The 23,339-nt window shown below is 45.0% G+C and overlaps 1 protein-coding gene across 3 annotated transcripts in view; it reads right to left on the bottom strand.

Moving 5' to 3' along the window:
- Positions 1–5,173: 5,173 nt before the first annotated feature.
- The window catches only part of ICA1 (islet cell autoantigen 1, 69kDa), a 156,837-nt gene continuing 138,671 nt past the window's right edge, over positions 5,174–23,339 (bottom strand). For all 3 annotated transcript variants that reach the window (XM_011943075.1, XM_011943064.1, XM_011943069.1), the window contains 2 exons: positions 20,675–20,947; positions 5,174–6,024 (listed from right to left, as the gene is read on the bottom strand). In XM_011943075.1, the coding sequence (XP_011798465.1) occupies positions 5,903–6,024; positions 20,675–20,947 (395 nt within the window). In that variant the 3' untranslated portion in view covers positions 5,174–5,902. The remainder of the gene's footprint in view (positions 6,025–20,674; positions 20,948–23,339) is intronic.

Genomic DNA, 23,339 nt, shown 5'->3' with positions numbered 1-23,339 from the left:
CACTGAGCAGTGGTTTGTAGTTCTCCTTGAAGAGATCCTTTACATCCCTTGTAAGTTGGATTCCTAGGTATTTTATTCTCTTTGAAGCAATTGTGGATGGAAGTTCATTCATGATTTGGCTCTCTGTCTGTTACTGGTGTATAGACATCCCTTTTTTTTTCTGTTCCTTCAGGGTGAATTCCTAGGTGTGGGATTACTGGGTTGTACGGTAAGCATGTGTTTCACTTTCTGTGACACTGCCAAACTGTTTCCCCAAGTGGCTTCCATGTGACATTCCCGTCAACAATGCATGAGAGTTTTAATTGCTCTGCATTCTAATTTCTGTTCATCAGTGTTCTAATTAGTCATTTGTTCTCAAGATACCTTTAAGATTGGTGAGTTTTGTTATGTGTCCCTTTTGTCTGTGGACACAAGAATCCACTTAATATCTCCTAGTCTTACCACAGAATTTTTTCCAGCTTTATGGAAAAATCAGGGACAACTTATTCAATAGACTTTCTAGTCCTGTCCTCCTCCCTCCATTCCCATATTTATGAATGAGGTAATAAATGATGGGAAGAGAAAAGAGAACCTGGCGTGTCTCATGCAAGGTAATTCTTTTTTTTTTTTTTTTTTTAGGTGGAGTCTTACTCTTGTTGCCTAGGCTAGAGTGCAATGGTGTAGTCTCAGCTCACTGCAACCTCTGCCTCCCGGGCTGAAGCGATTCTCCTGCCTCAGCCTCCCAAGTAGCTGGGATTACAGGTACCTGCCACCACACCCAGTTACTTTTTTTTGTATTTTCAGTAGTGACAGGGTTTCACCATGTTGGGCAGCTGGTCTCAAACTCCTGACCTCGGGTGATCCACTCGCCTCAGCCTCCCAAAGTGCTGGGATTACAGGAGTGAGCCACCATGTCCAGCCACATTTTAAAAATTAGTTAAAATTTTAATTTAAAAAAATTGACAAATAGTTGTATATATTCATGGGGTACATAGTGTTGTTTCTATCCATATAATGTATAGTGACCACATCAGGGTAATTAGCATATCCATCACCTCAAACATGTATCATGTCTTTGTGTTGGGAACATTCACTATCCTCCCTGTAGCTATTTTGAAGTATATGTTATTGTTAACTACAGTCAGCCTACAGTGCTATAGAATACCAGAACTTACTCTATCTAGCTATAATTTTGTGCCCTTTAACAAATCTCTCCCTTCCCTCTTCCAACATTTTACCGAGAGTGAACTTTGGTGGCACATTTCTCCATACTTGAGTGTTGCTGTTTGCAAGTACAATACTAAAGTCTTTGGGGACATCAACTCAATCCTTGTAATGACTCCAAGTGGCAGTAAATGTTACTATTCCTATTTTATGGATGAGAAAACAAGCTGGAGAGGGTATATGACTTATAGCAGGCAGAGCCCAGGCTTGACCACAGCTTTGTCTGGTTTCAGAGCAAACTTAACAACTGTCCTAAATGTCTCTCCTGGATGCTATCCCCAAAAGGTGTGCTTAGTAACTAACTTCTGAAAAAATAAAAATAAAAGTGGTCATGAAGGACAGGAGTTTTGCCTGTTTTTGCATTTGAATTGTTTTCTACAACTTTTAATTCCTAGCAAACACTTAAGAAGCATTGGCCTGGGAGTCAGTCCTGGAAAACCAAGACTAGTAACCACAGGAATGTGACTAGTCTTGGGTTTCCTTAACTTTAAACTTAGTTCTCGACGTCCCTTTGGTCTCCTCAGTTTCTTTGCATGGATATGAGCAGGTTGGAAGCAAAAAGCTCTAGGACTCCTTTTGTGATCCCATGAAGTCAGCGGGAAGGTCAGTATTCTCAATGGGCCACTAAGAGCTCCAAGCTTCCAGCCCCAGTGCCTGCTGGGGAGTGGCCTCATGGCACAGGTGGGAGGCGCCTAATAGGGGGGTTTTTTGGAAACCACTGCAGTTATTTAACAACCCTGTTTCATAGTCCTCTGGAAAGACTGGAAAAGCATTTCCTGAAAGTCTTCCACTGGAAACTAGAGTGATTGTCTTGTATTTTCCTGTCTAGCATCCATTTTTTTCTTTCTCTAATAACAGCATCCCAATTCTGCCTTAAGGAACTTTCTCTATTCTTGGTCCTTGAGGGTAAGACTCCAGCTCATGAAAAAAGCTGGGCATGCAGCCCATTTCCCACCACGCCTACTATGGTTTGAATATATACCCCAAAGTTCATGCGTTGGAAACTTGCCACTGCAACAGTATTAAGAGGTGAGGCTTTAAAGAGGTGATTACTCCAAAAAGGGGAATCTCCACCCCTTTCCCAGAAAACTCATGAATAATCCACCCCTTGTTTAGCATATAATCAAGAAATAACTAAGTATACTCAGTCAAGCAGCCCATGCCGCTGCTCTGCCTATGGAGTAGCCATTCCTTATTCCTTTACTTTTTAATTTATTTATTTATGTATTTATTTTTTGAGACGGAGTTTCGCTCTTTCACCCAGCCTGGAGTGCAATGGAGCAATCATGGCTCACTGCAACCTCCGCCTCTCAAGATTCAAGCAATTTTCCTGCTTCAGCCTCCCAAGTACCTGGGATTACAGGCACCCCACCGTGCCCAGCTAATTTTTTTTAGTAGAGACGGGGTTTTACCATGTTGGCCAGGCTGGTCTCAAACTCCTGACCTCAGGTGATCTGCCACCTCAGCCTCCCAAAGTGCTGGGATTACAGGCGTGAGCCACTGCACCTGGCCTCCTTTATTAATAAACTTGCTTTCACTTTACTCTATGGACTCGCCCCAAATTCTTTCTTGTGCATGAGGTCCAAGAGCCCTCTCTTGGGGTCTGGATCAGGACCCCTGTCTGGTTGTAATAGCACCATGCATAAGCCCTGCCTACAGGCCCACTGACGCCTCGGGCCACCCAGGGCTGCCAACTCTGAGTAGATCACATCTTTTTAGGAAAAACCACTGATAAAAAGTGATGGTTTGTCCTAAGTTGGTGCATTTCTAATTCTGAAGCTGACGGGTGCTTTTCTCACTTTCCCAGAGCTCAAAAATCAATTTGACATTTCTAAAATTACATTTTGAAGGAAATGAATCTGTAACGTACACCAAGAGCCCATACCAGCTGGGGAAAGAAGGAAAAAGAATTGGCCCTGCCTCCCTCCCTTAAATTTGTATATTCTTTAAATTTTGGCTGGTGGACAGGGAAGGGAGCCTGGTGGACCACCCCACCTGGATTGGCAGGAAAGCTTTCCGGGAACAGGTGCTCTCTGAATCTCCCCAAAGGGTTCAGTGCAACTGTGATTCAGACCAGGCTCCCATCATGAAATGAAAATGAGGGACAAGTGGGAGTGTACAGGAAGAGGGTATGGTACCTTTGTCTTCTTCATGCCAGGGCCAGTCCTTGGGTGGCTGAGGAGGGTCTGGGAGGTGAGTCTTGGAGGAAGCCCTTTGGCACGGCAGGCACGCAGGCCACTTAAAAGAGAATCAGGCAGCAGCTGCTGCTTTTTAAACTGAAAAGGTGGTCCACAGGCTTTGCGTGAGCCCGGACCAAAACACACGTATCAAAAGGGATCAAGAGGCTGGCCAAGCGGATTGCAGATAGAAAAGGGAATTTAATCTTTCGTTTCTTTTAAGGTCAAGAAAATTTGGGGAGAAAATGCCTCCATGTGCAATTCTTTCCTTTTCTTTGTAGTGAAGCCTGTCCAGCTACTACAATCCTCTCCCCTCCACCTACAGAGCAACTTTTAAATGCCACCTGTTAGTATTTAAAGTAATCCATTTGATATAGATGAACCCCACCTGTGTTGCTGTCCCACCCTTTTCCCCACCAAGCTCTCTGGGCCTCCAGCCTGGACGGAGCGAGTCAGGACCTCCTCCCTCATCTTCTTACTGTGGTTGCAGGGTTTTCACAGCTGCAAATGTGAACCAGGATGAAACCAGGACTGAGTCCACATTCCACACAGGGCAGCTTGACTCCTGCAATCATTAATCCATTGCTGACAAAGTGACTGCAGGGTGCTGACTGCTGGGGAGACAGAGATTTGGAGAAACAGGGAGACTGTTCTTTGGGGTCATAGCACCTAGTGGTAGAGGCACATGCATAAAGCACAGTCCTTGTGAGTCTAGGGCAAGCACCATCCTAGTGTTCCTGGACGAGATGGGAGAGAGGCAGGAAGGGAGGGCAGGAACCGATGAAGTGTCAGGGAAAGGTGAGGGCTGGTTCCTCACAGGAGACCTGGGGGGTGCACTTGGAGAGATCCTTGTGGAGCTCGTCGGCTCTGGGTATGCTCGGGAAGGGTAGATGGGGTTGTGATGGCATCCCAGGAGATGTGCACAGCAAACGCACAGGCCCAGGGTGGGGAGCAAAGGCTGGGGGTACAGCAAGGCCTCCTGTGTGAGTGCGGGAAGGCTTATAAGGTGAGGTCCTGGTGCTGAACTCTTCATATCCTCAAAGCCCACCAATGCTAGGTTGAGGAATCTGCTAAATGAGATTCTAACAAAGGAGACCCCCTGGATAGCTTATGGTAGGCCTGGATGTGAGCAGGGTTCCATGAGCTCCCTAACATGCCCCATTTCACCTTCAGTGCACTTTCCTGTGCAGAGAAAGAACACCTCAACAGTCCCCCATCTCCAGTCCTCCAAGGTGTCTTATAGGGACGGAGGTGATTGCTGTGGCCAGGCCGTTCCATGAGCCGTTCCTGTGTGTGTGTATTTCAGGAAGTGGCCCCAGGAAGCCCTTTTAGAGCTGGGCACTGAAGCTGCAGGAGTCCAGGAGAGACCTCCTGGCCCAACCAGGCATGTGGAACCATCTCCTGGGGCAGTCTTGGAGTCCACCCCTACTCTGGGCCTCTAGTTCATTGAAAGGGGTATACATGGGCTTCCACAGATGTGTGTGGGCCCTCAGCAAGTCACCTGTGACATGCGTGGCAGGGAGAGGTGCCAGCTCTGGGGTCTCTAATAGTGGTAGAGTATCCGAGCTGCCCAAATGTAAAACTGTAGCTCCCACCCATCTGATCCTTCAAGCCCCGTGTCGTCCTGCCTGCTGCTGCCTTACCTGGGTGGTGCACGGGGTCAAATCAATAGCTTCAAGGCTGCAGTTGGGACCCATCCTTCTCCTCTGTCCCACTCCAGTCCCCACACCCACACCCAGAGCACTTTCCTCAGCACATCACTGAGTCCCCACAACAGACTCCATAAACTTGACTTTGCATGTCAAATATCTTTTCTATTTAATTAAAAAAAAAAACAATGTCACAAGGGGCTTCAGAAATACATGCTTTTGAATTCCAGCCACGAAGACGACAAAAGGAGACAATGGTATCTGCAAATATGGCTGCTTTCCATAGAAAGGTTTGTGCCTTGGAGAGAAGCCCAGCTCCTCTACCTGTGTGAGAACACGTGGCCCACCAGGCACCTGCTGTGGGGACAGTGTCTTTGGTTGGCCAGAGCTTCATCCAGAGCTCACTGGAAGGTGGCTTGGCAGGAAGGAATCTTCCTACAGCCCTCCTCCAAGTGGGACAGAGTCTGGGGGCAGAGAAGGAGGCATCTAAGCTTTGCTAGTCTCCTGCTGCCTCTGAGGCTTCAGGACACGTCATTCAAACCTACCACCAAAGTAGGTTTCTGATTTCAACTTGGATCTCATGGTAGCCCAGTGACACCGCAGCAGCCATGATGGGATGTAGGCAGGAGAGCGGCAGCCTGGAAACCGCTTCTAGACAATCCTGTATTGTTTAGATCCACATAGAGATACACGAAAACCCTTTAAACCAAATAAGAGTAAATAATTATACCAAATAAACAGGGTCGTTGACCCTTTCATTTTATTAAAATGGCACGTAATTATTAAAACAGCATACTGATCACTTTATACTTCTGCTACCGCCGGGGGAGCTGCTGGGGGCGGCGTGTGAGTGCCCTCCCGAAGGGTACAGATTCATGCATTGAGCAATTCGTGTTCTTTATCGGTTTTCCCAACAGCATCAGGATTTGAGAGTGGGTCGAGGTCAGCGAAGAGGCTGAACCAGGCAGTCAGGTCTGAGGCAGCCTTAGCAGGTTCTGGGGAGAGAAGAGGAAACATGAGCAAATCCACCTTCCAAATGGCTGCCTCTGCCATGTGGGATGCAGGCAGGTCCAGGTCATCTTAAAATGCAAGATGTTCAATCAGACAAATCCCTTTGCACTCTGTCTCTGACAACAGTTAGGGAATTCCAACTCCTGTGGCTGGCTGGCCGGTTGGTTAACATTTCCAAACCATGGCCTGAAGCTCTGTGAATAACAAGCTCTTGTGTTAACAAACTCCCACCTGCACCCCAACCCTACTAATGGCCATCGCCCATGAAAAGCTGCTCAAACCCTCAGGCCCTGCCACTTCACCACAACCAGGAAATAGCATAGTTATTTCAGAAATCAGACTGAATGGCTGAGAAAGCAAGGGGCTTTCCACTGCCTGCTGGAGGAATCTTTTCAAATCTGCTGGGTCAGGAGAAAGATTATGGCCACTCTTTTTACTCGTCAAAGCAGCAGGCCCAAAAGGGTTTGGCGTTCAGGCCCGGCTTCTCCTCTTCTCTCAGGGTCATTGCCTTCTTCAGTCCTTTCCTGTCAAAAGGAGAGCCCTGACATGCCTTCCCTCCTCCCAGGGGGTCAATTCCCCTCACTCTTCAGCCTCATTGGAATATTCCCTTCTGCTCTTCCACCTAAACACCTGCTGTAACTTCCTGAATACCATGATTATACAGCCAAATTATTTTCCAGATGAGGAGAACATTCTCAAAAGAGTGTTTCATGCAAGTTATTTCTAAATAAGATGAAGGCTTTGTTTAAAGGACATAAATCATTCCACATGAGAATCTAAGTTCATTGGCTTGGATGACCTGTGCCTTTTTTCTTCTCCAACAGGTGGGAGTGTCAGAAACATGAAGAAAATGTCTCTGATGGGTGATCCTTCTAGCTGAGAGCAGCTAGGAATGTGCTTGCCATCTGGTTGAAAAGAGTCTCAGAAAGTATTGGTAGGACAAGTTGCTAAAAGTGGTTAGTGAGGGGAAAGAAGCAATGGGATTATATCAATATAAACAGGGTCTTTGATCCTTTCATCAAAATGGCACTGAAATGCTAAGATAGGGTACTGACCACTTTATACTTCTGATTCCCCTCCCTTTCTCTTTTTGTAAAAAAAAAAGTCTTGTAGATATCAATGTATTTACATGTAAAAATCAGTTATCTATGATAGTGAGAAAACTGTATCAAGACTAGTTGGTAATATGCAAGTTTTTACTATGTGACATTGAATTCCATGTGCAATTAGCCCTGGAATCACCTGGTTTATCTTGATATGATTATCTGAAACAAGAGAGCTCACTATAGCTTAGTTGGAGGGGGAGTGGGCAGGGTACTGCCTAAAAAAAGGGAGTCACTCATCTTGCTTTAGTTGTGAAGGAGGTGGCCCAAGGAAACTGTATGGGGCATGACTGATTTCACTGGATTAGCCTATCTCTATTCTTGCTAGAGGATATCAAAATATCTTAAAGATGACTCCAGTGAAAATATGCTACACGCTTGTTTCCCCTTCCTTCTAACCTCTTCAAGGGTCTTAGGAGGTCCTCCGAGTGTTATCATGGCCTTGCTGTGAGGAGTCAGTGATTGTGCTTTGGGACAATCCTCACATTCCCCAGGCAGCCACTGCTGGAGGCAAAGCAGGTGCAACTTATTTGCATGACACTTAAAAGAACATCATGGGAACACTTTTTGATGATAATGGAAGAGACACTTCCTTTAACTTCCTGTGGCCAACAAGAGAAAGTCAGTGATGACCAAAGAAACAGAGCTAGAGCTGCAAACACAGATGATATCTTCAGTTGAGCAGAGGCTCCCTTGGGGGACCTGTCCCAAAAGAGAACAGATTTCATGAACTTGAAACGACCTCTTTTGACAACTACGAAACCTGGCCCTTTCTGAGGAGCACAAATTAAATGCCCTATTTGGTGGTGGCAATGGTATTTTTGGCTAAAAATAGCAAACCTCAGAGGCCTTTCATACCTTGGTATTTCCAACCAAACTTGGGGACCACCCAACCAACCACATGTAGATATTTGACTCGTTCACATTAGGTACTATTTGATAAAGGGAATTATGAATGAGGACATTAAGCCAGAAAAAGAAGTCAGAATGTAATTTCTGGGATTATGCAAAATTCTCCATCTCACAGCCCTGCTTTGAGCCCTAGAAGTTCAAATGGAAATCAGCAAAGTAGTACAGAAAACAGGTTAGGCCACTGGAAAGGAAGGCAGCTGTCATTTCAGGGAGATAAAATGCTGTTTTTACTTTTCACTGCAGGGCTGTTGTCATTTGGACTGCTTGTCTTTGGTACTGGCCATGGAGTAAGAGGAGGATTGACATTGTTCTCTGACCAGCCTAATATTCAAAACCAGAGCATGCCACATCTAGAGAAGAAGTCACATGGACCCACCAGTTGATGGCCATGTTCATGGTTCTCAATCATGGTGGCCTCCGAATAAAAATAAGACATTTCTCCCATGTTCCTCATACTGGAATACATTTGAGGAGATAGGAGATATGCATCATCAAACCCAATCCAAAAATATGAAAAATGAAGGAAAAGGTTAGATTCTGAAAAGGAAACAATTGCTATGGATAAGGCATCTTAGCTTTTTAGCTTTATTTATGCCCATTTTTCTTCTCAAGCACAATCATTTCATGATCATACCAAAGATTATCAGTGGTGCTCTAACGAAAGCAGGTGCTTTGTTTTCCTGTCACAAATGGGGAAAAGCTTAAAAAAGAGAACACCATTAAATGAAGCAATAGGACTAGTAACTGCACATTTTCTCAACTTCCAATATGATCCAGTCCTTTTATTTTCTACACAGCTAATATAAATTGGGGGATTTAATTAATACAGATAAGTAAATGGCAGTCCAGTCCAAATATATGTGGGGGAAAGAAATCCCTCTTTAACTTTATGCCTCCCCCTTACAATGGTATTTGGCTTGTGATATGGTTAGGCTTCGTGTCCCCACCCAAATCTCACCTTGAATTGTAATCCCATGATCCCCATAATCCCCACTTGTCAAGGGAGTGACCAGGTGGAGGTAACTGAATCATGGGGATGGTTTCCCCCATGCTGTTCTCCTGATAGTGAGTTCTCGTGAGATCTGATGGTTTTAAAAGGAGCTCCCCCCCATTTGCTCCACACTTCTCCTTCCTGCCTCCTTGTGAAGAACATGCCTTGCTTCCCCTTCACCTTTGCCATGATTGTAACTTTCCTGAGGTCTCCCCAGTCATGCTGAACTGTGAGTCGATTAAACCTCTTTCCTTTATAAATTATCCAGTCTTGGGCAGTTCTTTATATTAATAGCAGTGTGAAAATGGACTAATACACCTTGTATAACCCAACCACATGTTCTATAATGCCCCTTGTGCCCTGCCTGCCCCAGAATGGTTAAGAGGCATTCAGCACTCCTGTTTTAGGGACAGCAAACCTAGTTCCACACAGCATTTACTGTCTGTCCTGGAGGTTTTGGCATGACTCATATTTAATGAAGAACTTTACCATAAGCTTCTTTGCACCTCTGCTTTCATTCTTTATATGCAAGTCTTATCTTCTCAATGAGACAAGGAATTTTTTGTTTTTCAGTTTGCTCCAAAATACTTAACACAGCACAGGTAGATGTTTGCTGATTAAGTGGATTGCTGATTCTCACTATAAAATGTAGACCATCAGAGGATGCATCACTGTTGGGATCATTATGCTTAAAACTGTTATCCTTTTATTGGGATACTCTGGTCACAGCGTTTTTTAAGAAAAAGATTTGCATCTGATAAGGCCTTCAAGAGAGATCATGTTTGAAAGGGAGAGTTCAGATGGGGCAGTGAAACCAATGTCCAGAGCAAGAATGCCACTCCGTATATGGCACAAAAAGTATAGGATTTAATGCCACTTGTTCACTCTGCCATTCTAAGCTTCAGACTTTCCAGTGGACTTCATTATAGAATTATACTCCATTTCTTAGTTGATATTTTCATCTCATCTCCTAGAGTCCTGAGCCCCTGGACGCCAGGGACAATGTATTACTCATCTTTATATCCTTTAGTGCACTGAATGCTACACAATGGGTGTTCAAATATATGACTATTACATTAACATAAACAGAGTACTCTTTTAAGCCGTGAGAAGTACACTTCTAAAGCATTATTTTAACAGATGGCAAAGCAGTACCTGGCACATATTCAGTATTATAATAATATGCACTGGTTGAAGTATTTCAGTTTGGGCAAATGGCACAAACCTCACAAACTTATTTATTAAGACCAACTTAATCAAACAGGTGGCCTGTGACCTATTTATTGAATCTAGAACAATGAAAAAATACGAAGAGTTCTAAAAGGCATTGTTATTCATTGGAAAGGTATTTGAACACATATATAACAGAATTCACAAACAATCAAAAGCACTAGACTTGGAGGGAGCTATCTGGGACCGCAGAAATATTCTAACACTGGACTGTGGTGAAGGCTGCACAATATAAAGTTACCAGAAATCCTTGAGCTGTTCTCTTACAATGGGTGAATTTTTGGCATATAAATTATACTGCAATAAAACAGTTTTTTAAAATGACCAGTATTTGGTGTAATCCAGGAATAACATAACCTCCGTGGTTCCTAGAAAATTGGCCCCTGACCATTTTCCTTCTAGACCCAAATCACAAAGAACAGTGGTAAATGTGGAAAGTTACAGTTGTGGTTGCGGTGTGTGCCAAATAATGCCGATCATACTGAATCTAACTGGTAACTGTCACCCTTTCCTGCAATCTTTCGCTAACACTAAGTGTACCCAAGACCTGCCTGTCCTCCAGAGCCCATGCCACCTTTCCCCTAACCCCTGCAGCTTGCCCTCAGTCTCTCAGAGCCATGGTTCTCACAATGTGTGTCCTCAACAGAGGCATGGGCATCACCTATGTGCTGGTTAGAAATTCAAGTTCATGAGCCATTGCTGACCTACTGAATCAGAATCCCTGCGGGTAGAGCCCAGGAAATGATTTTAGCAAACACTCAGTGATTGTTATGTAAGTGAAAGTTCTGGAAGCACTTCCTTATCTGGTCGCTGAGGCTGCCTAAGTCACCATTTCGATTAGAATCACGGGATGCCTTTCGGGCCAGTGTGAGGACTAGGAGAGAGGTTCTCCTAAGAATCAGAGGGGCCCACTTCAGGACTCCACACCCCCAGGCAGCTCACTCCAAATCTTGCAGCTTTATGCTCTTCAATCCTATTGTCCTCTGACAGAGTTCCTGGAGGGCCCACACTTCCAGAGAGAACTTGAACCGACTCAGAAAAGCCAGGTGAGGAGTAGAGAAGTCAACCCCTCCCTGATCTCTATATGCTATGTGACACAGTGGGAACTCAAACAAGGTAATTCTTCCCATTTCAAAAATATGCACGACACTCAGCTGCAGAGAACACTGGAAAAAAGAGGCAGACTCGCAGCATTATAATTTTCGAAGTATGACATGAACACATTCCTAAAAGGAGGCAGAAATCAATTTATATGTCAAAATGGAGCTCACTTCCCATCATGGAATGTGCATGTTCTTGAAAAGCTATAAATAAGTGAAACATCTATGTATCAAGTCATGCTTTAAAAGAACCCAGAGGCCGGGCGTGGTGGCTCACGTCTGTAATCCCAGCACTTTGGGAAGCCAAAGCAGGCGGATCATTTGAGGTCAGGAGGTCAAGACTAGCCCAGCCAATATGGTGAAACCCTGTCTCTACTAAAAATACAAAAATTAGCCGGGTGTGGTGGCGGGCACCTGTAATCCCAGCTACTCGGGGGGCTGAGGCAGTAGAATCACTTGAACCCGGGAGGCGGAGGTTGCAGTGAGCTGAGATCGCGCCACTGTGTTCCAGCCTGGGTGACAGAGTGAGAGTGCATCTCAAAGATAAAAAAATAAATAAGAGAACCCAGGAATACAATTTATATTTTCAAACGTGATTTAAAAGATGATAATGGCAGATTCCTTTATAGACAAAAGAGATATCTTCTACTTGAATTCCTTTGTAAGTATGGATTTTTAAATATTGTTCACCTGAAACACTCAGGAACCATACAGTGAACACCTAGAATCCATGGATTTGGGGGCTTCTCTGCAGCAGAGGATGTGAAGATCATAAAGCCTGAAGACATCCCCTCTTTGGGAGCTAAGATGATGGGAACAGTACACCTCAGAATGTTCACAAACACACACAGGGCATCATTACTCCCTTTCCCAATGGTGTGAAGCAGAAACGACAGCCAGTTTGCCAAGTCACATTCTTTTCTCAGAACAGTTATTAAGCATCAGTCTAACAATTCGACTACATGAGCATGAAGAGATAAAATAGTATGTCTATGACACCAGCTATTTATGGAAAAAAAAGCAAATACTAAGCTCAGCTACAGTTTCAACCTCATTCATATCACTTTGGAAATTATTTAGGAGAAGGGTGCAATGAGGGTAATTACGGATTGAATGCCAAGCCAGATTTCAAATGTCTTGGCTTCTGTCAGGAAAAAATGCTATTTAAAGAGAACTTAGTGTTGCTAATATTCCCATAATTGCCATCAACTGTTCTCTAGCTGGTGTGAGTTGGCTGAGGCATTTTCAACATGAAGGTGTGGCTAGAAAGATGTCAGCCCATCTCAGAGTAGTTCTGTCAGGAGAGGGGTGGTGAAAAGTGAGCGACCAGGGCAGTGAGTTCTGTGAACAAAATGACTACCCTAGCTTTCAGGATCCTTTGATATGTCAAAAGTGCTACCCATTTGTAGGAAACATGTAAAATGTTCTTAGAGCAACGCTGCCCCCCTTACTCACGTAAAGGAAAACCTAAATCAGCCAGGCATAAGGCTGGCCAGCTAGAGCAGCAAGTGAAGCCAAAGGACACCGCCCAGAGCTGCGCTTTGCCGTGGGTGTCATTTACCAGCTGGGAGAGCCGAAGCCCTGGGCTGGGCGGGGATCACAGGCTGGAGAGCTCTGCTTGGGGCTGCCTGTGAAGGGGAGAGTGGGAACACCACAACCACGTGGCCAAGCACCACCCTGACACCCACAGTTCCCCCTCAGGCCTAGTTTCCATTCCTGCAAGGGGGAAATAAAATGTCCTGCCTCATTTGGGGGTTGTTTCGATAAAATGGGATCTTGTAGACGAAACCAGGTAGGAGAGAGGCTAGAGAGCAGGCCCTCAGTAAACCTAAGCTGAATCTGGGAGTTTGTAAGCTAAGTAGACGGCAGGAGTAACCCCTGAGGGCATCATCTTCAAGGGTTCCCATTTTAGGACTGGTTTCTTTTCATCTAGTGTCATTTGTCAGTTGTCCTCTCCCCTACTTCTTGCCTGATATCCATCCATCCAGCCAGCCATCCAGCCAGCCAGCCAGCGAGCCAGCCAGCCAGCAAGCGAGTACTTTTGTACATTTACTGTATTCCAGGCACTGAGCTGTGTTCTGGAAATATGATGGTAAGCAACATAAATATGGGCCCTGTTCCCATGACGACCTCAAGTGAGAGACAGAAAATGGAATCAGAATGAGATCCTGTCATTTGCAACAACATGGATAGAACTGGAAGACATTATGTTAAGTGAACTAAGCCAGGCACAGAAAGACAAACTTCGCATGTTCTTACTCATTTGTGGGAGCTAAAAATTAAAACAATTCAATTCATGGAAATAGAAAGTAGAATGACGGTTACCAGAGGCTGGAAAGGGTGGTCGGGGTGGGGGTAGTAGGGATGGTTAGCGGGTACAAAAATCTAGGTAGGTAGAATAAATGTGATCTAGCATTTGAGAGCATGACAGGGTGACTGCAGTCAACAATAATTTATAGCACATTTAAAAATAGCCCAAAGAGTATAATTGAAATTATAATTGAAATGTGTGTAACACAAATAAATGAGAAATGCTTGAGGTGATGAACACCCCATTTACCCTGCTGTGATTATTACACATTGCATGCCTGTATCAAAATGTCTCACATACCCCATAAATACATACATCTACTATTCCCATAGAAATTAAAAGTTAAAATAAAGTGAATCAATTTTACAGTAAGGTAAGGGGAGAGGAATGATTAAGTACAACCTGTACTTAAAGGTTGTCATGGACATGGGGAGCAGAAACACCGTGACTGCTCAGGCGGGAGGACTCAAGGAAGGCTCCTCAGTGAGATGACATTGGAGCTGAGATGCTGAAGGATGAGAAGTTAGCCAGGTAAGACAAGCAGCATGCTGCGGAGGTGAGTGGCATGTTCTAAGGGGAAGGGAGAGCATGTGCCAAGACCCCATGGTGGGGACAGACGGGTGCACTGAAGCTTGATATGGCTGGAGTCAGGCGTACTGATAGCACACGCGGTTCTCCAGGGAAGCAATGCCACAAAGACAGCTAAGCAAAGATGTGGGAGGTGTGGACAGTGAGGAGACAGTCATGTCCTAAAGGACCTTATAAGCCATGCTGAGGAGTTTAGACCTTATTCAAATGGTGGAACAACTGCAACAACAAAGCAGGTCACAAGGCCTTTCTGGGGCTCCTTGATTCCCTGATCTGTAAAACGGGTATGGAGTAGATCAAAGTTCCTTCTGTGGACTAAATTCTGCAGAGCTCCAAGGCCTGCAAATGCTCCTCAGCAGGCATAGGAAGGGCTGCACTTTGGTGGAACTCAGTTCCATTGCCTTGTGCTAAGAGTGCCTGCTTTGCATTCAAACTAAAAATACACCCCATGGTCTTTTCCCTCACATGATTCTGAGTACTGGGAATGTCAGTTACCTGGAGCCAGGCTAAGCCAGGAATGGCAGGAGATGAGCACTGTTTGATGAAAGGTGAAATGGAGATAACCCGAAGCCTGGCATTATATTAGCCTTAAATGGAAATCCACCCAGATGGCAACGGCATCTCAGAATTCGGTAAAACAAAAGAATATCATGAAGGAACACAAGGCTGTATGTTTTTGGGAATTTGGAACAAGATTCCTAACCTTGGTTTGCAGAGTCCTAAATTAAAAGATGTCCTGATGCATTTATTTTGAGCCACTGGTAATCTTTCTAGTATCAGTGTCTACTTCTAAATTTTGGAAATGGGTAGAGAATTGAGAACATCGACTCTAAGGCCTCTCAGCATCGCCTGACTCCAGCTCAGGTGGCCTCTCTGGCTGGCTCTCCTCCTACTCACACAAAGAGGCCTCAGGAAGGCACAATTTTCTCATCACTGCATGACACAGGAACCCCCACCCCCATCATGCTGATAACTTCAGTCACTCTTAGAAATCCCACCTAAAATTAATTTCATCTTCTCATTTTCAGCACAACTTGATTCTACATGCATTCCTTTGTTTCGAACTCTTAGAGCTTAAAGTAGGAGGAAAACAAGATGTCAGTGTTCTCCAAATCCCCCTTTCTCTCCATTTCCCCAGGGGACTGGGGACAGAACGAGGAGAGAGGTCAAAGAAGAGAGGTAGAGAGGTAGAAAAGCAGGGGAGAATCCAGGGAGACGACAGAGGAGGAAACTGAAGAGATGAAGGAGGAAGAAGAGAGGGAAATGTGGACTGTGAGATGGGTTAAGGGAGCTGGGGAGGTGGCCCAGAGCTTGCAGTTCAGTCCTGGTGCCTGTCCCTGAGGACTCGGTGCCCCAGTCTCTCACAGACAGCCAGGACAACCTGAGACTCAGCAGGGTTGTGCCAGAGGGAATGTGGCTGCTGGCACACAGGAACATGATTTCCTAGGACAATTTCAATTTCAAATATTCTATTCTGGAGCATCATTCAATTTTGTGTGGACTTAGCCTCTGTCTCCCACACCCATTCCTCCTTTATGGCTCCCCAAATGTCTCCATCCCTGTGTGCAACCAGGATGCCCAGGCCAGGGTGTCACTACAAATTCTGCCCCTCTGACGGCTTCCAAAGAGATGCCTGAAGAGCCCCACTGGGAAATCCCTTTTGCTATCAGAGACTGTACTGAGAGGCCAGAGAAGGGAATGGTAAAAGGCATGGATTCTGGAGTCAGGCTGCCTGGGCTCAAAATCTGGCCTGCCCATTAACAGGAGTGTGATCTGGGGCACATCACTTAACCACTGTTCCTCAGTTTCCCAGGCAATAAAACGGGTAATAGTAGCTGGCTGGGAAGGGTGCGGTGAGGATTAAAGTTCATCCATGTGAAAAGCACACAGGACAGTTCTTGGCACACAGCACGTGCCACACCGAGTGCTGGCTGTTATTTTACCATCTACAAATTGTAGATTCACTGAATCATACAATTTTAGACCTCCGCATCTCTGCAGTGGGAACTAACCGAGGGGTAAGAAGATAACACAGGGATAAGAAGCTAAGTCCATGACCTCATTTTACAGATAAGAGGTAAAGGCCCAGAGAACTGAAGGGGCCTGACCACCAGCTTCAGAGTGAGGAGGGGCGGGGGGGATTGCAAGATAAAACCCAGGCTCTGAACTCCTCCCCAGTGTTTCACTGAGCCAGGATGCCAAATAGTCTTTTTATTTTTTGTGATACAGGGTCTCACTGTGTTGCCCAGGCCAGAGTGCAGTGGCATGATCACAGCTCACTGCAACCTCCACCTTCCAGGCTCAAGCAATCCTCTCACTGCAGCTCCCCAAGTAGCTATGACTACAGGCATGCGCCAGCATGCTCAGTTACTTAAAAAGAAATTTTTTTATTTTTTATTTTTTGTAGAGATGGCGACTCACTATATTGCCCAGGCTGGTCTCAAACTTCTGGCCTCAAGCAATCCTCCTGCCTCAGCCTTCCAAAGTGCTAGGATTACAGGTGTGCGCCACAGTACTTGGCCAACCCAATGAGATTTTCTACTCTGTGTTTAGTTTGACTACTTAGTCATTTAAGTGGTTTATTGAAATAGGTCTTTGAGATTATCTGGTTGATCAGGGGAAGCAGTTTCAATATAGGGTGGCCAATGTTTAATAATAATTAGTAAACTATTATATGTAACTATTCATGTGTATAGATTGTTTTTTTTTAATAGAGTCTCCTTCTATTGCCCAGGCTGGAGTGCAGTGGTGTGATCTCTGCTCACTCTGCTTCTCGGGTTCAAGTGATTCTCCCGCCTCAGCCTCCTGAGTAGCTGGGACTACAGGCACGTGCCACTGCTCCCAGCTAATTTTTATATTTTCAGGAGAGACAGGGTTTCACCAGGTTGGCCAGGATGGTCTAGACCTCTTGACCTCGTGATCCGCCCACTTTGGCCTCCCAAAGTGCTGGGATTTCAGGCGTGAACCACCATGCCCAGCCATGTACAGGTAGATTTTCTAGGCCATGGATGCAGTGAAAAAAAAATCTCAAGTTAACATTCATCCTTTCCTCTTTTTTAAGGGGACTGAGGGTCCTGATAGAAACCTAGAAGGCAAAATTTGACAATAGGATCAGTTATGGAAGCATAAGGTCCATCCTTCATTTGTAACAAACACGTGTCGAAGGATCAAGGATCCCTGAAATGGGAGCAGCTGCTGGGAATCTGTAAGTGTGGCAGAAGCTGAATGGGCTGCTTATTTCAACCACCTAGGTTTGGCTTTTTTTCCCCCTATCATTTCAATTCTGTAGATATTCAATTGGCAGCTGTTTGTATGCAAAGGAAATAGTACAGTAGTTACAAGTTAACTCAGTTTTTTTTTTTTTTTTTTTTTTAGAGACAGAGTCTCACTCACTCTGTCACCCAGACTGGAGTGTAGTGGCATGATCTCAGCTCACTGCAACCTCTGCCTCCTAGGTTCAAATGATTCTTCTGCCTCAGCCTCCTGAGTAGCTGGACCTACAGGTGCGCACCACCATACCCAGCTAATTTTTGTATTTTTAGTAGAGACAGGATTTCACCATGTTGGCCTGGCTGGTCTCAAACTCCTGACCTCAAGCTATCTGCCCACCTCGGCCTCCTAAAGTGCTGGAATTACAGGCGTGAGCCACCATGCCTGGGTGGTAACTCCTTTAACACTGACCTTAATAGAATCCCAGCAGAGGAAATAAAACTTTTAGCGGACAGAATGACCCTTTTAAATAGGAAATCAGATCATGTTACTCTGTGGCTCAAGATGCTGTGATGGCTCCCAGTTTTACTCGGGCTGAAAAAAGGTCGAAGTTCTTCCAACAGCTATGAGTCCCTGTATGGCCTGGCCTCCGCCTCTGCATCCTCTGAGCATCCCTCCCCCTTGCTTAGTTGGCTCCAGCCAAGTGCCCTTCCTGAAGACCCTTCACTGTACCAGACACGTCCTCACCTTAGGCATTGGCACAGGTTGTTCCGTCTGCCCAGAGCTCCACATGGTTCATTCTCACCTCCTGCAAGTCTCTGCTCAGATCTCATCTTCCCAGTAAGAACCTATTCAGTTGTGCAGCCTGACCTACTACCTTGACAGTCCCAGCACTCCATTATCCCCAGGCTCTACTTTTTCCTTTTCTCCCTAACATTGATCACTTTCTAGCCTACTGTGCAATTTGCTTATTATTATGCTTATTATTCTCTGCCTGTCTGCATCCTGTTACAGTGTGAGTTCCAGGACAGCAGACAGCCTTGTCTGTTTTGTGCTCAGCTGAATTCCCAGCGCCTGGCACACAGTGGGGCCCAGTAAATATTTGTTGAATGAATGAGAGACTTGCTAAAGTGCTAGTAGGATGGCAACCTCAAATGAGATTTTGTTGGCCTGAGTAACAAATGGCCTCCCTCTGCAGTTCCTGTTTCTCTTTCCATAGCATGAGCTTGTGTTTCTCTCTCCCTCTCAGAACACCTCCCTCCTTAGACCTCAATGTGGTTTGGTGCCTTTCCCACGTATATGGGGCAAGGCTGAAGTGCAATTCCCCATGGCCGCTGCTCTTGTCATAGCTCTCAGGCCTAGTCTGGCAGCCCCACTGTGGGCACTGAGATGAGCTTCTCTCACTTTGCCTGCTCAGGAAGTGGGCGTGGAGCTCTGACTTCTTGGCTGTCTGCGGATGTGTGTGCATGGGCTCTTACAATGACTGACACTCAGTCACCCTGGCTAAGCAGGAACACAGCAGCAGGGGCTCTTGTGTTTCCAAAGCTGAGGGTCTGAGTGAGGTTCGTTCTGCAACACACCTCAGTCGCCCTCAGATATCACTTGAGGATCTGGGCTCTGCCTCGACTCTCTCAGGACTTGTTAGCACCTCCGCCACAGGTGGGTGGGGAGGAAACGCTAGTCAGTTGCAGCTCCCGTGAATGAGGTGGTGAAACCTGGGGTGAAACTCAGGGTGGAGAAACATTTTTGGATTTCATTTATCCCTGCTCTCTCTACCTCCATTACTGCAAATAAATGAAATGGCTACAAAACGAGACTCCCAAAGGAAGATAAAAGGAGTCATGTATTTCATTTAAAAAAAAAAAAAAGAGACTTTTTTTTTGTTTTGCCCACCAACTCTTGTGTCCATGATCTCATCTCCAAAGACCTGAGGTTTTAATAGCCCATAATTACTTAATCGTTCCAGCTTTACCGTTTTGTTCTTAGCTTTAAGTGCCAGATAAACATGTTGTTTATTAGGGAGACAGCCTAAATTCATAGAAAAACCAAAACAGTTTAAGAATTTCTTAAGTGATTCCTGTTTTACAATTAAAGTCACATGAAAGAAGGAAAAAGTGTTGAAATACTAAAAAATGGTTTCCTTTGTGTGTTTAGAAACTCAAACTTAAAAATTTAAATTTCAACCTGAGTTTCAGGCTTTGCCCTGTAAACCAATGTGTTCTAGTGCTAGCAATTCTCAGCCAGCACTTGGTTGGTGTACCTTGAACCCTTACTGATGTTGACAACCCCCCCAACATTTTTTTTTTTTCCAGAGAGCCTCACTGTGTTGCTCAGGCTGGAGTGCAGTGGCACGATCTTGGCTCACTGCAATCTTTGCCTCCTGGGTTCAAGCGATTCTCTTGCCTCAGCCTCCTGAGTAACTGGGATTTGGGATTACAGGCATGTGCCATCATGCCTGGCTATTTTTTTTTTTTTTTGTACTTTTAGTAGAGACGGGCTTCCGCCATTGTTGGCCAGGCTGGTCTCGAACTCCTGACCTCAAGTGATCCGCTCACCTTGGCCTCCCAAAGTGCTGGGGTTACAGGCATGAGCCACCACACCTGGCCTGACAAACCACTTCTGATCAGTGTGGAGACTCTTATTTTTTCTGTGGCTGAGGAGGTACTGTTTGGCCCTGTGTTTTGGGCAGAACCAGAAGAGCGGAGCCAGTTGGGGGTCCTCAGGGGAGAGGTGGATCAGAACAGAAGGGGAGCAGAAGTGCAAGATAAGACTTAGTCTGCAAAAATAGTGAAGAAACCCCGTGCAATGTCAGTCAGCACCCAGGAAGAGGGCATGCTTATGGGAACGTGGAGAACTCAGGGCAGAGTGGCCAAGTCAACAGGGCCTTGACCATGAAAGCAGTTTGATCCTCTCAAGTATGCCACAAGTCGTCTAAAATCAAAGGATGACAATATGATTTAGAACCACTCCTCTAACCTTTGATGTTAACACAGGGGGAGAATTATGAAAAGGAATGTATTTTAAACCCTGCAACATAAAGTTGGAATGTGATTCTGAGTCTCCAGTTTAAAAGTCAGTAAAAATAGAGAAAACATTAAAAAAGACAAAGAAGGAAGAAATGTGCTTTTGGATTGAAAATAAAAAGAATGAACAAACAAAAAACCCCATATCGATCCCCACCATACCTACCTTGTAGCGAGGCCTGTAAGTCTTTCATATTTTGGTCTAAAAGCTGCGAAGGAAGGAAACCTGAGCCTGTCTGGGGCTTGGGGTCTGGCTCTCCCAGGGCCATAGTGGGCGCTGCTGGCTCCTTCACTTGGCCGTCCCCAAACACAGCGGCCCACTCTTTGCTGAAGTCGCCCTCTTCCAGGGAGGAAGCATTGAAGATCTCACTCAACAGCAGCAGGTCATCTTTATCAGCACCTTCGGGTTCCGGGGTCCCTGCCACTGATCCCAGGCAAGCTGAATGAAGTAACAGAGAACAAAACATCACCACGGAGGGCTCAAGCCCTCAGGAATCAATGCTGTAGGGGCTGCGAAGGGGGAGACTGGGTGATGGCTGGATTTAAGAAAAAGGTCATCAAAATATAAGTTCATGCCATTATTATAGCCCCTCTTAAGAGTTTATAGAATTAAATTTCTAAAATCCCATGTTCCCTTGTCCCCTGTCCTCCAAAGCAAGTTCAGTTTCTGGGCATCAGACTCTAGGGTTTTGCTTTTTCTTTAATATAAAAGCAAATTTGCCAAAACATTTCTCAGATATGAAACAAAGCCAAGATTGAAAACGTGTTGGAGATCTTAGTTCCTTGTTTGTATAGCTTCCCAAATCTTCCCACGCAAGCCCTCAATACACATTGCCTGGCTGGAACAGCAACACACCATGTGGCAGCCTGTCCTACCACCCAAGATGGGGAAAGAACCTTCACCACGCCCTGGTCCAGGGCATGACAGGGAAGGGGAGGATGTCCAGAAGCTCAACAATGCCCAAGAGAGGCATCCTTACTTCCTTCCCACTTTGCTGAAACTCTACTGCATGAAGCAAATGAAAAGTGGGTCTGGTTTGCCTGAGTACCTTTTGCAGCAATAAAATAAAAGGGAAAGAGGCTGCGGTCAGGGAGCTTCACAGGCTAGAGACACAGTTCTGGGAGAGTTGAAGTGAGCACCAGATCAGAGGTGAAGCCTCAGGTCCACCCCTTCCCTGCTGTGTGACTTCAGTAAAACCCTTAGACCCCCTTGAGTCTCTGTTTGCTCCTCCATAAGGTTTTCATGTTAATAAGGGCCACCTCGGTGTTGTCAGGAAGACCAAAAGAAATACACCTTAAACCTAACTGCCTTTCCAGAAGGAAGGCTTTAAAGAAGACAGCCATCCTTACATTACGAACATTGGCAGAATACTGAATATTGAATACAAGTAGCATTACTATCAGAAATCTTACACCAAGTCCTTTCATTGGGTTTATTACATATTTTGAGAACCAAAGACAGATGGTATGATCAACTGTGGCTTTGGGGTGGTATCTAATTGCCACTTGGAAACTATAAACATTTTTGTTGTTAATTCCTAAAGAGAAGAAAAAAATCATGTTTAATATTTTTTTTCTGAGCCATGCTGCAATTCTGATATGGTCATATTAAATGAGATGACCAGGTTTTCTTCAAATATATAAGATAGTTAGTAAGTAAAGGCTTTTTTTTTTTTTTTTTTTTTAAGTTCTCTGTGTTGGCTTTACTGGATCTATTTTCAATCACACTTTACATAAAGATCTAAAGATGAAGGGGATTTCTGATGTGCTGAGCAGACAGGCTATAAATCAGGGAGAGGAAGAATCTAGTCACTCTCATGTCACTGTGGTTTAAAAATAGTGGCAAAACATCATTTTAGTCGGACAACTGTCTAATGTAAGCATTCTTATTGTTTGTGTTATCACAGAAATTCTCACTAAGACATAGCCTGTAGGTGTTGTGGGTGAGAAGATGGGGAAAATGGCATTTTAAACAGGCTTCTGAGACAGTGTGATATTAACAGGGTTGTTCAGGAACCACTTGAGCCTGCACGTGGTGGGCGAGGCAGGACTGTAAGGTCAGGCAGGTGGCCCACCTCTGTCGACGAAGGTAGGAGCTAAAGGAAAGGAAAGCAACCTTCGCAGCTCAGGATGTGTCCATCAACACCTGTATTTATGCATGCTCCCCTCCCCAGCATCACCCTTTTAATGATTATTAACATTACAAAACTCTACACTTCCTACTTTCAGGTGGAACTGGAATGCCCAAACCCTTTCTTACAGTTTACTTTTTGCCCTGACTGAAACCAGATAATTACTGAACCAAACCTGTTTTATTGAAACCAAGTCAAGTCAATGTGTAGACCCTGGAGGAGCACATAATTTCAAATGTACCTTGGAAATGACATGTGTTCCTTCTACAGTTGCTTTGTACAGCCCTCCACTAAGTCAAATCCTAGATGTCTGTTCAGGGAAGATCATTACTAACATTAGCAACAACAAATAATAAACTGTAAGCCTTCTAAAAATAACCACAGACTGTAACAGCTCCATCTTTGTTTTTATTGTTTAGGTTTTGTGCTATGGTGTTCATAATGGACTTTGGTGGTTTTTGCGAACTCAGCATCCTTTCCCTCTGCTTCTTCAGTCTTCCCTTTGGGAAAATGCCTTCATGTGATCCTGGTGAGATGCCACTGGAAATGACTCATTACCCTCCACCCCAGTGAATGAGCGGCAAGGCTGGCCAGAGTCCTTCATCCCCTAGGCCTTGGTGACTGGCTCAGGGGTGGACATATGTCAGACACCTCCCTGAATCTGGTATATAGAAACTTAATGGAAGAGGGCCTCCCTTT

Source organism: Colobus angolensis, unplaced genomic scaffold, assembly GCF_000951035.1.
Source record: "Colobus angolensis palliatus isolate OR3802 unplaced genomic scaffold, Cang.pa_1.0 Scaffold104, whole genome shotgun sequence".
In the NCBI taxonomy this organism is placed as follows: Eukaryota; Metazoa; Chordata; class Mammalia; order Primates; family Cercopithecidae; genus Colobus; species Colobus angolensis.
Note: the sequence above shows the minus strand (reverse complement) of the source record. Positions and strands in the feature narration are given on the sequence as shown.